The 15455-nt window shown below is 40.9% G+C and overlaps 1 protein-coding gene and 1 long non-coding RNA gene across 2 annotated transcripts; one reads left to right on the top strand and one right to left on the bottom strand.

Moving 5' to 3' along the window:
• The first annotated feature begins 579 nt into the window (after positions 1-579).
• On the top strand, positions 580-15442 carry map2k1 (mitogen-activated protein kinase kinase 1). The gene is made up of 11 exons (XM_083973071.1): positions 580-800; positions 10726-10936; positions 11384-11530; positions 11750-11827; positions 11986-12037; positions 12800-12924; positions 13415-13619; positions 14602-14666; positions 14785-14843; positions 14976-15021; positions 15097-15442. Exons 1-11 carry the CDS (start codon positions 718-720, stop codon positions 15208-15210), a joined length of 1185 nt encoding a protein of 394 aa, XP_083829197.1. The 5' UTR covers positions 580-717; the 3' UTR covers positions 15211-15442.
• On the bottom strand, positions 13519-14330 carry LOC310986947. Its single transcript, XR_014595435.1, has 3 exons — positions 14148-14330; positions 13856-13939; positions 13519-13667 (listed from the first exon to the last, which is right to left on the bottom strand). It is a non-coding gene; the product is annotated as an uncharacterized lncRNA (long non-coding RNA).
• Positions 15443-15455: the final 13 nt, after the last annotated feature.

The raw sequence follows: 15455 nt of genomic DNA, 5'->3' as shown, positions 1-15455 counted from the left end.
AGCTGCTGTTGGGTTCTCCATCTCCAAAGACAAACTTGGATCCATGGTCAGACTGGGAAAAAACTTAGCCTGGGATGTAATGGCTGTAACTTTAAAGAAAAGAAAAGAAAAGAAAAGGGGGGAGGGGATTTTGTCCACCAGTCACCTCCATGGCCCCCTGTCTGTCCCCTGTCACCTGCACCATGCTGCCTGTTACCATGTGAACCGTCTACAAGTGTCTTCTGGAAATCCATGGACCAAAGGTTTTCACTAGGTTCAGGGCCATTACTCTTTACGCAGAGCCTCATTTGCAGCAACATTATTGTTGTCAGGATTGGGTGAAATGTCTCACATTTAATGAATGAACTCCTGGTGAAAGGAGACGCCTCCTCTGACAGGTCCTTCAGCCCAGTCCCGCTCCCACAGGTTTGTCTGAATGGGACCAGGCCTTGTTGTAATACCACCCGTGGCCAGCAGAGGACGTCGCTGCCATGCTGTCCCGGCGGCGTGAGTGTAAACATTTTTGTGACGTTTCATTTCCCGGATCATTCACGTCCACCCATTAATAAGAAGGATATCAGTCCATCTGTCCCTGCAGCTCATGACAGCGCTGCTCGGTGTCTTACTCTGTCAGTCCCCGTCTCACCTTGTCTGCGTTTGATACCTTATTGAGCTCTCTTTCTTCTTCTTAACGTTTCCATCGTTACCGCCGTAGTTTGTGTGTTTTCTGTGTGTATCATGCAGAAGAGAAGGAAGCCAGAGCCGATCCAACTCAACCCGATCCCAGATGGGAACACAATCAACGGCACCGGGGCCACAGAGTGAGTGACAGCGTCCGTGCATGTGGTGTATTGATTACAGGTTTCTCGTCTATCATATGATGGATGTTCAGTGTGCTGTAAAGGCCAATGACAACTACCAAATGCCACACAGATGACCGAAAGGTGCCTGCTATGTGTCAACTTCTGTCCTAGGTCTCTGATATGAGACTCTGCACCAGGTGTGTGTATGCATGTGAGTGATTTTACTAAGTTTTAGCTGCAATTAATTATCATTTTGTATCAATATTGTTTTCTATTTGTTGGATAGATGATGATCTAAGTTTCCAAGGGAAGTCAGGATTAGAGAAAGATTGATTCCTTCCACTAATGATGTATAGCCTCTCAGTCGATAATTGTTCATTTTATCAATGAATTAAAAACTACAGAATATCTGAATATAGTCCAAAGGCAGGCTACCTGAGGTGATTGATTCTGTCAGTCAACTAATCAATAATCAACCAGCTATCTGCTTCATCTCTGTCAGCATTAACTAGCAGACAAAAACCCAAATGTAAAATGATATGAATGAAAAAGAGAAAAACAGCAAATCCTCATATTTTATAAATATAACTTTTGGGCATTTTTGCAAATGACTGCCAACAGTTGATAATTTCTCCAATTTTATATAAATAGGCTATAGGCTAGGCTACTGTATGTTTGCAGCTTAATTATGTCAAAATCATGAAAGACTCTCACAAATGCATTTTTTTCACAGTATTTCCCTTCATCTTAATGATCTAAATATCATTGTCTCTAATGTGAAGCTCTCAGGTCATATCTTCATGGTGTCACTGAGTAGGAGGCCGCTCCATCACTGTTGTAACAGCACACTGTGATTAGTCACAGACCAACCTTTGCAGGGAGGTAGCGTGTAGAATAATATTTCTGTGTTAGAAGAAGTTTTGCTCGGGCCACCACCGTTTGATAAAACACAGTAATGGGGACATTAAACTGTTGTGACACCGTGCTCTAGATCTCAGTTCACAGAGAAAAGCCCAGTCAGTCCAACAACAAGCTGGATCAGATGAGATGAGAATTACATAACATGTCATCCCTGTGATGGCTGCTTTTCTGATGCGTTGTTGAGGCAGAACATTTCTGTCATTGTTCGATCGTGCATCTGAAGGCCTTTTGTGTGTTTGGCAGTACACTGTGTAAAAAGCAAAAAAAAGAGGGAGAGAGGGAGACTGATATCAACCCCAGCCTTTAATTCAAATACATTTAATAATTTATTTTCTTGAATGAAGGCTTATGAAATGCAACAATTTAAGAGAAGAAAGGCAGCACATTTTACATCTCATTTCACATCTAAGAGGCCGGAAGCATAAAATGTTTAACATTTTAGCTTGAAACGTTACTTGCCAAATTATTTTTCGAGGCATTAACTACTCAATGAATCAACTAATTGGTGTAATCTGCAAATCTTATGTCAAACAATACTTAAAAAAAACTAAAAAACTAAACATCTGAACTATACCATTTGTAACATTTCATTTTGAATCAGAAAATGAGTAGAAATCACCATAATGACTTTTTTTTTTTTTAAGAATCTGAACACCTGATGTGTTTAAGTTGGAGGTTAAAGATGCTACTACTCATGTTGAACAGAGGAATTTTGTGTTGGCTTTGTTTAGCGGAAGTTGACAATGACATAATGTTTGGCGAGCGGCGAGCACATTCCTGCTGCTGCTGTTGGGCAGGCTGGAACGGGCTGAGGAGCAGCATGTCAGGATGAAGCAACAATCAGGAAGAGCTTGATTTGGCAGCCTCTGCTGTGGAGGAATCCCTCTTGCTACCACTGTGTGTGTGTGTGTGTGTGTGTGTGTGTGTGTGTGTGTGTGTGTGTGTGTGTGTGTGTGTGTGTGTGTGTGTGTGTGTGTGTGTGTGTGTGTGTGTGTGTGTGTGTGTGTGTGTGTGTGTGTGTGTGTTCCATTTCCAATAAAACTGCTGTGTTGTGCACCGTGACATTCAGACTGACATTCTGCTGACAGAAAAGCCCGGTGTTACTCTCAGTCATCTTTGCCATAAAAAGCCAGTGTCATGTGTGTCTCAGCGGTCTGAGGCACACAATTGCCCCTTATATGCCATAGACATAGGCTATAATTAAATCCTTCCATCTGCAATCTGCACACGGAAAATAGAAAAGGAGCTAAATGTTGTTATGTTGCACAGAAATTACAGCATTTCAAGTAAAAGGTTACTTATGTCCTAAAAATGCACTAGTTGTATGTTAGATGCCAAGGTGCCAGAGATCTTTCATATTTTCTATGCTCACAGTCTGAATCTACTGTGGAAACGCTGGTATGGGGGATGAACATCCGTTTACCTCAGACACTGAACTGGCATATCTGTAACTTTGTCCAGTTTATTTATATCAGTGAGGGTAAAGCCAAAATATCCAAAACATGTCTATGTATAATGCAATACAATTCAACAGCTCCAACATGGTTGGATGCCACAACTTCCCCAAGTAGGATTTATTGAGTGAATTTGCCGACAATATACGTAGTAAATAATAAATAATAATGACAGTAAGTCATTGGGCTTTGAAATGCATTATAATTCCAGTGTTTTTTGCAACTCCAGTGTAATGTTATTTAACTTACAAATTATTATGTAAATGATATAAATGTCTCCTGCGATCTAAATCTCCAAAAGTGCACATTGTCAAGGTCAAAGAGATCAACATACATTTTTATGTTTCTTTATTGACTTCTTTACTTTAATGGACAAGAGTGGAGGGTCAATAATTTGTTGAGATTGATGGGCTTTGGAAAACATTTACACATAAATGAATAGTGCGACTGAATTTAAAGAACCAGGCCACTTTGCTTCACATAATGTAGCCGATTTTGGAAAGAGGAGAAACCCAAACTGTCCCTGTCTAAGATTCAACATTTTATAGTTTCTTTTACAACTGAACTGGACAGAGATATCCACCATTTCAAAAAATCATAGCGTTATGTATAAAGGCACTAGATGGCAATGATTTTATAAGATGTTTGGTCTCATAAAACATTATCATTAATAGAAAACCTACCAGTTGTTATGAACAGAGGGGAGAAACAGCTCATGTTTCAAAACACAGAAATTGTATGGAGCAGCAAGCAAGAGCTAGGGTGCTCATACTAGCAGCATGAATGCTGCTTATTGGATGTAGATGAGCTTAATGCAATCGATGAGCCTTTTACTGAAACCAGCACCTTCCACTCTGGAGAGAAGGAATTGCAGGTCCAGCCCGTCAAATGCTTTCTCTGTGTAAAATGGCTGGCAGCCATGGGAAAACTGCACTGAGTGGCCCACACAATGCCAGCCAAGCATGTAATATTATCAGAGGAGATCTAAGAACAAACAGAAACAACCTGTTCTGAATAGACCTGTTCAAGCGATTTGCTACTAGAAGAATCTCTTGGGACAAGATCCTGCTATCACATACACATCCAGATTCCAGAATTAAAGAATTAAGTAGTTTGCCACTGTTTCCTTTGTATACGGTGTAGGGGTTTTGTTGATTATACATTCATTAGGTGAATACAGTTACAACTGTACACTGAAAAAAATGATTTTGTGGTGTAGTAATATTTATTAGGTTAACTGTCATAATTTTTATTTTCTAATTGTAAGTATCAGTGAGAACTGGAATTATTCAAGTAAATCTATATATGTCATTCATGTAATAAATAAACAGTGTAGGAAGAGTAAGTTTTATTAGATATTTTCACATAATATTCAAAGGTTTCATATCATTGCACATGAACTTAGAAATATCAAGTAAGTTTTAATAGTTTTTCACGTTATGAATCCGCACATGCGCCTTGTGACCATGCTCGCCTCCAGGACGCATGCGCGTCTATAACCGCCAACATTTGAAGACGGTGACGGCGGTCAGGTTTAATGGCAGCAGGAGCGGCTAAATCACCTTTAAGGTAAGTCATTCGGGGGTTTTCCTGCATATGAAAAGTTCAAATATCATGGTTTTTGATAATTATCTTAGGTTTATACAAAACGAGTGGTTTGTTTTGTGTTCATGAAACGTGTAGCTTCCGGAAGGTCGAGCACGTTCTTTTAATGTGAAGTTGACGGTGGTTATGCGGCCGGACATGTTTAGGGCTGCAACGAGTGGCATATTTAACTATCCGAAGGTTCGGGGTCACAAGTTACTCGAGTAGTAGCCTAACGTTACTGGAATACTCCTTTGTCGACTGGGGCGGGGGGCACTTGTTAACCGTCGCATCCAGTGTTTGCCATAGGCCTCGCCTGCCTCTCTCTCCCTCGCGCTGGCGTAACGTTACACAGGCACATGGACGGGTTGTGTTGGAGCTCAGCTGCTTCACGTTCACCCGCGACTCGTTCCTGCAGCTCAAAGCACGAGCACCGTGTCCTACAGCTGCAGAAAGTGGTGATCTCTCTGCCGAAGCGGGCCACGACCACCGGTGTGGGGCCGTTGTTCCTGACCTGCTTTGACCGAGAGACATCACATTCTGCGGCCAGAGGCTGTGACACGGCGCGGTGCTTCTCTCCCCACCAGTAGTTGGGCTGTTAGAAGTTTAACGGTACCCAAGACCTGACTCCTGACAGCAGCAAACACACACCACCGCGTCTCCTCTCTCTCACGCCGGTGGGTGCGTTGATTGTGTTCACGCTCAGCACATTAGAGCCGAGCGGGCGGAGCCTCTATGAATGACGTTCACGCGCTGTTTGTGTGCCGCTGGGCAGCCCGGAGATGAAATCAAACGCACCCCTTCTGCTGCGGTCTATCTGAACCAGCCACTGAGTTTCAATCGAACTATATTGATTTTCAATCAAGTTTTTTTTTTTAAGTAAAAGTGATATTTTAAAATATTTTGAAAGCATATCAAAACGACATGGGTTTGACAATGGTACAGTTTATTTTGGTTACATGATTCTGTAGTTTTAATGTAGTAGCCTATTATGTAGTTTTGATGTCTTCATCTTGTCTATGTTTTTTTGTCCTTAAGCCCAAACCACCGACTTTCTGCTGTTGACACAGTCCCCTCTCAAGCAGCAACTACAGCAAGCAGTGTCACAAACAACGTCATCTGGCTATTCAGGTAAAAAAAAAAAGTTAAGTTAAAAGTTAAACTTAACATTAGAATGAATGTCTGCAAAGATTAACAAATATGTTTTGTGTTTCTGATACAGCTTTCTCTGCCAGGATGGGCACGCCAGCAAAGCTCCGCATCATTTTTGGAGACGATGATATTCGAAAATTTGAGGTAACGATTGTCTTTCCTCGCTTCTCTTTTCTCCTCTCTCCTCCCTTTTCTTGTGTTCTTTTCTGTCTCCTCCCCTCCTTTCTCCTCTTCTCTCCTCTCTTTGATTCTCTCTCCTCCTTTCCTCTCCCATTTGCTCTCTTCTCCTCTGTCCTCTTACCTCCCCCCTTCTCTCTTCTCCTCTCCTCTGCGTGCTACATGCACATCTGTATTATTTAGTGTTTCCCATAATTAGACAGGAAATAAAGTTCAGGAATCACTGGAGTTGTGCATAAGGTCCATAAGGCCTGATTTACTACAGGTTGTTTGTGAATGTAAAAGTGATGGCTAACTTAAGCTGTTATCGAAATATTTGTATTTTTGACAGTAGTCTGTAACTTGAATAAAAAATTAAGCTCTACTATGCACCTGAACATGGATCCACATATATTTTACAGGGTATCAGCAGAGAGGCAGCTCAAGAGGACCAGGCTGAGCAAGTCCTGAGGATCTGTGTCTACCACACAGGAGAAGAAGATGAAGGTGCATCCGACGCTGATGTGTCGATTGGTTGAAGGGACTGAGGTACTTGACAACTGTCAGGGTATCCGCGGGGTCTTGAAAAGTATTAAAAGGTGATAAATCAATTTTGGGAAAATTAAGACCCTTAAAAAGTATTAAAAAGTCTTTTCACGACTTTATAAAGTCTTAAATTTTGAAGGTATTTTTTCTGAATTAGCTGTCCAAGAGTTTGAGTCCTAAAAAACATTGTGAAAGCGTGTGAATTTATTCATTTTATTAAAAAACAAAGATGAACCGGTACATAAAAAAGAAAAGAAGATTGTTGTTTTGGTTTTTTGAGAGTGGAGCAATGTTTTTTTTGTTTTTTTATTATAAACTTTGCCTTTTATTTATTACCCCAGCCTATTTTGAATACTGTTGTATCATAGTGGTCTATAGTCTTTATCACAAACTAGAACTGTTCAGTTAAAAGTGTCACTGATGTAAATGGTAACAGCTTGAAGTGGCGGTGAGGTACTGGAAAATATTGAGAAGGTCTTGAAAAAGTCTTAAAAAGGTATTAGAATTAACTTCAACATTCCTGTATATACCCTGACTGTGGAAGTGTTGCAAAGGCCTGTCTCCTGCTGATGGGCATTGTTTATGCCATGAACTTGAGTTACCAACCAAAAATGAAGTATACTTTTGAAGTGTTCCAGAAGCTTCTTCTAGAGCTTGATGTCCTTAAGCTGTCCCCAAAGATCCTGTCTCTGCGAAACAAGCTTATAGCTTCAGTGCACATGTTTGACCCAAGAGTTGTCCTTTCAAAGAGGGAACTAAAAGAAAAAACGGCACATTTGTTTATGTGGCTATTTGTCTATGTTCTCGTTTTAATTATGTTATTTTTTATTTCAACTTGTTGCACTTAATGAATGCGTGCTGTCTTCGGGTCGAGGAAGAAGGGAAGGAATAGAGAAAAGGAATGAAGGAAAGTTAGATCAGCATTTTCAAGGTAAACCATAGGTTCTCAACTGTTGGATTGTGGGGCCATTTTCAAAGGGTCACAGATGTGAGTGTTGTATTGTTTGCAAACCTTGTGGAACATGTTTGATTGAAAAACATATTTTTTCACAGAAAAATAAACGTGTTGAATTAACAGCTGCCTCATTTTTAAAGTCATTGTTTCAATACACAAAAACATCAAGAGCAAATTTAGGCAATTTAAACTGCAGAAAATATGTAAAATGCTGTGTAAATGTTACTTACATATAGCCCATAAATAAAACTTAAAAAGGTATTTAAAATTACCTTGAAAGGCCATTGATTTTAGGTGAGATTTTTCAGTTTGCAGCAGTCAGAGTCTGAGTAAAACTTACAAAGAAGGAGAGAGTAAAATTCAATGTCCATATTAATAATGATCAGTAAATTACTTGAGGTTTGTTAGTAAAAGTAACTTGTATCCTGCAAGTAAGGATTACTTGATGATCGCCCTTGTAGAATTTACTTACAATTTCTAAGTGCAAAAACTTTCCTAGGTTTTCCTAAGTAAATAACACTCCAAATTTTTTTCAGTGTAGGAATAATGTTTTGCTAGAGTTCCTCTGTACACCTCTATATTTTAGTGTGTGAAAATGAAGATAACGATTAAGCCACTGAGCAACCACAGTTTATGGCACTGACTTTGAAGTGGTTACATATGAGATGCTGTTCTATACTTGATGAATGCTGGGTGGCTAAAGCATCAGTCTTCATCACATTGTTGTGTTTCCTTGCTGAACGAAAAAATGAATTATGTATTAAAAAAATTCTTTGGATTCCTCATAAATGATACTCAACACTAAATGAAGCACCAGATTTGTAATATTCCTGATTTTTGCACTGAATCCATCATTTATCTCACAGTCCAGTATCACCTCACCTGTAGGTAAGAACAGTATAGGCCTCTTCACTGGTTACCAGTTAAATATAGAATTCAGTTTAAGATACTTTTATTTGTTTTTAAAGCATTGCATGGATTAGCACCTGATTACATCACAGAACTCCTCACCCCCTATTCCACTTCTCGTCTGCTCAGATCCACTGACAAGTCACTGCTGTTCATCCCACCTACAAAACTAAAAACAAGAGGTGACAGAGCCTTCTCAGCTATTGGTCCCAAACTATGGAATAGTCTCCCACAAACAATCAGATCTTCACCCTCCATAGACATCTTTAAAACTCAGCTAAAAACTTATCTCTTCTCTCTGGCTTTTAACTCAGTCTCATGAGAACCTCCCATAGGCCTACCATTATTCCCACTCACTTGTTGTTTTAATGCTTCTTTGTGTCTGTCCTGTCTTTGCTTGAATTAATCTTGTATGTAAAGCACTTTGGTCAACATCTGTTGTTTTTAAATGTGCTCTAGAAATAAAAATGACTTGACTTGACTTGACTTGACTAAGAACCGCAGCCTCTCAAGTTGATCTGGTTCAAAATATTTTTGATATATTCAGTTCGAATGCTGAAATATACAATTTTGCGGCCACAATAATAATAATTACTTATAGTGTAAGAGCTTATAACAAATTTGATTCTAATATGCAACTTATGTAACAGTGATGCATCTTCCCCCAGCAAGCTGTAGAAATATTTCAGCTCGTGCATTCAAGTTTGACTGGTTGTCCTTGGACATTGTGTGGATGGAGGCACAAAAGGCCAGCGTCGTGCTCACTTCTTCTTGCTCTTAGTGGGTGGAGGGAGGGGGTGCTGCTGCTGCAGTGTGCAGAAACTGTAGTCACTCCCGCATATTGTGTGTGGAGTGTCTTTCAGGCTGTTCCTCTTCTCAGTATCTCCAGCCTCCTCCACCTCCAGCTCTTGTCGACAAAACACCCCCGCCGCCCACAGCCAACCCAAACTCAGCACCGCGTCTCCATGGATATGCAGGCCTGTTGTCAAAAATAAAACCACTTAACCCTCTCTTTGCTGCGAGGTGCTGCAGCAGAGAGAGGAGAGAACGCCATCCTGCTCGGCTTGCTCACCACTGAGTTATGATTAAGTAGGAAAAAAACATGATGAATACTGTTTTATTATCACCAGATAAGTGCATTATAATATGATGCAAATATGGAAGAGCACTCGAGAATAGAGAAAATGATTACGCCTCAGCAGCTGAGGATGGATGACCTTCAGAACATGAGCAGATGTGAAATGTTCATAATCTCAAATCAACAATCATCCAAAATCACGTTAGGTTAATTGATCATTTGTACCGTTAAAGTGTTTTCAATGTGATGCTCATTTGTGCCTCTTCTAATGAACATAAATCTCTACTTTTTCTTCATAGCAAGAAAAATGCACACAGACCTGCTGCTGTCTGAGCATCGAATGAGTCGATATGAGCTCATGACTTCTTCACATTACATGATCTTCCTCTACAGTCTCTGATAAAAAGCTCAGCCTGACTTTGTGTTGCAGTGCATACGGCTTTTTGATACAGAGGTGTGGGAGGAGAGGGAGAGTTCAAGGAGCAGCAGGTGAGCCTTCCACAATCAAATAGTATAGGAAATGCATCACCATGACAACAGCGCCAGGGGAGCAGCGTCAGTGCTCAGAGGAAGTTCGAGCTTCCTCACATTGGGATCTGGGAAGGAATGCTGAAAACACTCCCTACAACTCCGTCTCTGTGTCTTCCTGCTGGCTCTTTGGTCGATTGCCATTGTTTCCGGTGGCACGTGCAGCAGCACAGTATAGCTGTCACACACTGAGCTCTGTCTTTCCTCTGAGGATTCAATAATCTAACAGGTGCTGTGGTTCTGGCTGCACCAAGGATTACCTCATCATGTCTCCTGAGGGGACAGCAGCCCTTCCACTCTGCAAACGCTCTGTTAGAATGAACTCAAGAGCCTTTATTTTGCCAAGAATACATTAAAAATGCATCGAACGCAACTGGACTTGGTTATTTGTCTAGGAAGACGTTCATCAGTTCATGTTCGCATCTGACCAGGCTGAGACTGGTGCGACTGATGCAAACATGAACTGATGAAGCCTTTTGGATGAGAGGTGAAACGTCTTTCTAGACAAATAACCAAGTCCAGTTGCGTTTGATTTAAATTTCCTTGAGATAAATATGATGTGGACAAATGAGAATATTCACAGGATTATCATCAAATCATCATTATCAAGCTCATTTTTTTTGAATCCAAATGATTTTTCTGCATCCTACTCTTTGGCAGGACAAACTTGGAGGCACTGCAGAAGAAACTGGAGGAGCTTGAGCTGGATGAGCAGCAACGGAAACGCCTGGAGGCCTTTCTGACACAGAAGCAGAAGGTGGGAGAGCTGAAGGACGATGATTTCGAGAAGATCTGTGAGCTGGGTGCAGGCAATGGAGGCGTTGTCTTCAAGGTCTCCCACCGACCCTCGGGTCTGATTATGGCGAGGAAGGTAAGCGAAGGCCGCGAGGGCTTTAGTGAAGATACTGTGGAGAAAAAACAAACATTTTTTGCTTTCTGAAAGGCACTCAATCCAAGTTGTATCTAGTAGAGATGTGTACACTGGTATTACATAACTGTGAATAGATTTTTTTTCCCCCTGAGTTTTCTTTACCAGTGTGTCAGACAGACATTGATTTTTACTGGCATCATCACTCAGAGAGTGTAGAGAGATTTGTACTTTTCTTTGCACAATATGGAATACAGATTACTGGGACAAGTCTATCCAGAGAATATGTTGAGCTTCAAAATGTAACCAAAACATGCAGCTATAATTATTCTTTCTCCCTAACAAACATGTGGGTATTGTGTTTGATTTGTGTGTGCCCTCAGACATCCAAAAAGGAATGTGCTACCCAGGATGTGTGTGAAATAAAACCTAGTTTCCCCTGTGTTCCAGCTGATTCACCTGGAGATCAAACCAGCCATCAGGAACCAGATCATCAGGGAGCTGCAGGTGCTACACGAGTGTAACTCGCCCTACATTGTTGGCTTCTATGGAGCTTTCTACAGCGATGGAGAAATCAGCATCTGCATGGAGCACATGGTACAGCTGCTTTAGTGCTGCCTTACAGATTGTACTCGAGGCACCCAGCATTAGTTTCAATAATGTAATGTATTCAATGTAAAAAAAAAACACAACAGGCTTTCAAAGAAACTAACTTTGTTTCGATTTGTTTAATGTCACACTTTATATTTTGAATTACAAAGAGTCACCTCAGTAGATGCTCATCCACATTTTTTCTTCCCTCCCTGCTGTCTGCAGGACGGTGGCTCCCTGGACCAGTCGTTGAAGAAAGCAGGCAAGATCCCAGAGCAGATCCTTGGCAAAGTCAGCATCGCTGTGGGTAGCTCCAACAGCCCTCCCACTATCTGGCTCTCATATGACAGCTATTATTGTTGTTTATATAAATATATATCTCTACATTATTAACTGGTGCATGTGTACTTTTATGTAATATTTGTCTTTGCTATGCTTATGTGCATTATTTGTCTTTTCAGGTCATTAAAGGGCTCTCCTACCTGAGGGAGAAACACAAGATTATGCACAGAGGTCAGTCACTATTCACTAAAATACGGTTTGGCCGCCTTTACAACACCAAAAAAAAAAATCCTTTGGTATGCCATACTTGAAGGGGAGGTTCATAGTTTTTTGTTTTTACAAGTGTTTCTTAAAACAATAGTGTGCACACTGCACACTGAAAGAGATAATAACAATGAGCACTGTTGGAGTTATGATTTCTCCTCTTTACACTCACCATCAAAATATTATTTTGCGTGTGTTTTCATTGTTGCAGATGGGAAAAACAAATCCCAGTTTTATGCATAACATATTTATTCGAGATTTATCTGAAACTAATATGACGCTTTGGCAGGCTGCGTTAGTGAAGTGGATATCTTATAGTTACAGCCTTTTTCTTACAGGGACAACAACAAAAAACTGTATTAAACACTAAAAAGGCTGCAAATTTGGAAGCTTGTCGAAGTCAGACTGATGATGCACAAGGAGCAATGACTAAGATTTTGTCTGCCATCACCTTTTAATACTATAAGCAGGAAAAATTATAACAATGCTCATGCAAGCACCTGACTGAAGTTGGAATAGCTGTGAACACCGTTTGCTCCAAATAGCTCAAGGCTTTGAGTATTCAGCTTGGTGTTACAGTAACTCCCTGTTCAAATGTACAGACTACATGTTGTTGCACTGTGTTATGGAGATGAATAATGTGAAGAAATGTGTCAACAGACTGCATGCTGCTCTACCCTGAACACATTGCCCGTTGTGTCTCCTAAATATTGCATGCCCCTCTCTCAGATGTCAAGCCTTCCAACATCCTTGTGAATTCCCGCGGTGAGATCAAGCTGTGTGACTTTGGTGTGAGCGGACAGCTCATCGACTCCATGGCCAACTCCTTTGTGGGCACACGCTCCTACATGTCTGTGAGTTAAAATGGATTCTCTCCTTTTCCCCTGCTCGTATCGCCATTTAAAAAATAAACAAATCAGCTGGGACTTTTTATATTGTCTTAAAGTCAAGCGGTGGCCTGCGTCTTGGTTTTTCACTATGATGAAATAAGCCAACATATAGCCAATCTGTGCAATCTATGTAGTTCATACTGTTGATATGTCATCTAAAGCCCCATTAACTATTAGTATTAACACAATGATTAGTGATGTAACTGTTTTATGTATTTATTTATTTTTAAATACATCCAAGAATTACCTGATTGAAACTGATTAATCAAACTCAGTCTTAAACAGTAACATACTTGACTGACAGATATGGGCAACAGCACAATTATCCAGTGTATGAATGAACATAATTGGGCAACATGTATCATATTGCATGCATCTGCATGTCACTCTCATCACAAATTTCAGTTTTACACTTTTACTTATTGTATTAATTGTATAATTGTGTGTTGTGCAGCCAGAACGTTTGCAGGGCACCCATTACTCTGTTCAGTCGGACATCTGGAGTATGGGTCTGTCCCTGGTTGAAATGGCCATTGGACGTTTCCCTATCCCACCGCCTGACGCTAAAGAACTGGAACAGATTTTTGGTCTCCCGGTGGAAGGGGAAGGGGCGTCCGGCGAGTCCTCCCCAAAGCCACGGCCTCCTGGACGACCAGGCTGTAAGTCTGAGAGGATTCTTCTTCAGTACTCTGCGGTTGATCTTCTTGCTGTAATGACAATATAATCCAGTTTTAACAATTTGAACTGCTAAAAACAGAAATGCTTGTAAGTTATGCTTTCGTGTTGCTCAGGACTTCCATATAATCAGGATTCAGAAACACGGACCTGAAGTGGAACATCATCATAGCTGACCTAACAAAACAAACTTCATCAACTTAAAATGAGCAGTGCTTACTTAGGTGCACGAAGAGATTTCTGGATCTCCTCACTCTTGAGAATCCTGCTCAGGTCTGTGTTGGTCATCTTGTGCATTGGCAGGCTGAAATAAAAAGACATGAAGCATGTAGTTAATATACAGTTATAATGACATAACCGGAAACTGAGCCGTCCTGTGATGTTTAGACTCAGAACTTCGATAAATATCACATAGATTCAAAAACACGGACCTGAAGTGGAAGCTCATCACTGCAATATCATCAGTACCAGTGTCACTTGTGCAACAGAGTGGGTGCTTCTTAAATACTCACTTGTAGTCGACCTTCAGGGAGGCAGATTTACGCCAGGTGCCGTACAGCTCATCCAGCTTGCGGAAAGCGCTCTCGGTCCAGATGCAGAAGCGTCCAACATGACCACCAGGGGCGAGCCTCAGGAGGTTCAGTTTGTTCACGTTCTGCAGAGTGATGCCTGCATCAAACAGCAAAAGCAATCAAATGATTACACAACTTCACAATATGCATTATATGCAATGTTAAAAGACTGTCACTGTCCACATCACATTTTCATCCTGTAAGTCTCATTGCTGCTGCACATCAAGTACACATGATGTTACAATGTAAAGAATCTTAATGATAAAAACGTGACACCTCACCTGGAATACTTGAAGGCTTTAGTGACGCAGCATCTTGGTTGCAGATGGTCCTCATCTTACACTTACCCTTAGTCAAGCAATGACTGAATTATATTTGTCTCTTCTTCCAATAGCATACGGACCTGACAGTAGACCACCAATGGCTATATTTGAGCTGCTTGATTATATAGTAAATGAGGTGAGTGTGTTTGCTGCATTACCCCATAACCTTGTGTTGTGGTGTCGATTGTTCTAATGCTTTTGCCTGTGCCTTGATCATGTGAGATTTGATTTTTTACTGTCCATCTGACTTTCAGCCTCCACCAAAGCTTCCTGGGATATTTAGCTCTGAATTTCAAGACTTTGTGAATAAATGGTATGTAGAGGAAATGTTTGAAATATTTACTAGCAATAACACCAGTGGAACATCTGTGTACTATCAGACTTTATGCCACCTAGTGGTGTAAAAAATGCATTACATTCTTTAAGTGTTGGCTTTCCTTTGCAGTTTGATTAAAAACCCTGCAGAGAGGGCAGACCTGAAACAGTTGATGGTGAGTGTGCATACTCAAGTGTTCTCCTCTACTGGTAATTGGTTGGGCGGCTCACACCGGTTTCTTTTCCCCCAGGTGCATCCCTTTATCAAAGAGTCGGAGGCGGAGCAGGTCGACTTTGCCGGCTGGTTGTGCAGCACCATTGGACTCAATCAGCCTGGGACGCCCACCCATGGCAACGCGATGTGAGATCTGAGCCATCAAACGCCATATTTCAAGGTCCTCTGTTGACTGGATTTGTATTTGGGCAAAAATGTATGTTTATACCAAGTACTCAAGATGTTGTGCAATCAATAGTTATATATTTAGTGAACAATCCGACATGCCAAGTGAAATTAACTCAAGCAAACAATTATTTGGGCTAAATCGCAGGCCTGCCAGAAAAGCCATCTTTTTCTAATGATCTAATTTAATCATGATAAATGCTGCTCAGC

Source organism: Trachurus trachurus, assembly GCF_905171665.1.
Source record: "Trachurus trachurus genome assembly, chromosome: 6".
NCBI lineage: Eukaryota > Metazoa > Chordata > Actinopteri > Carangiformes > Carangidae > Trachurus > Trachurus trachurus.
This window is presented reverse-complemented; position numbering and strand designations above follow the sequence as displayed.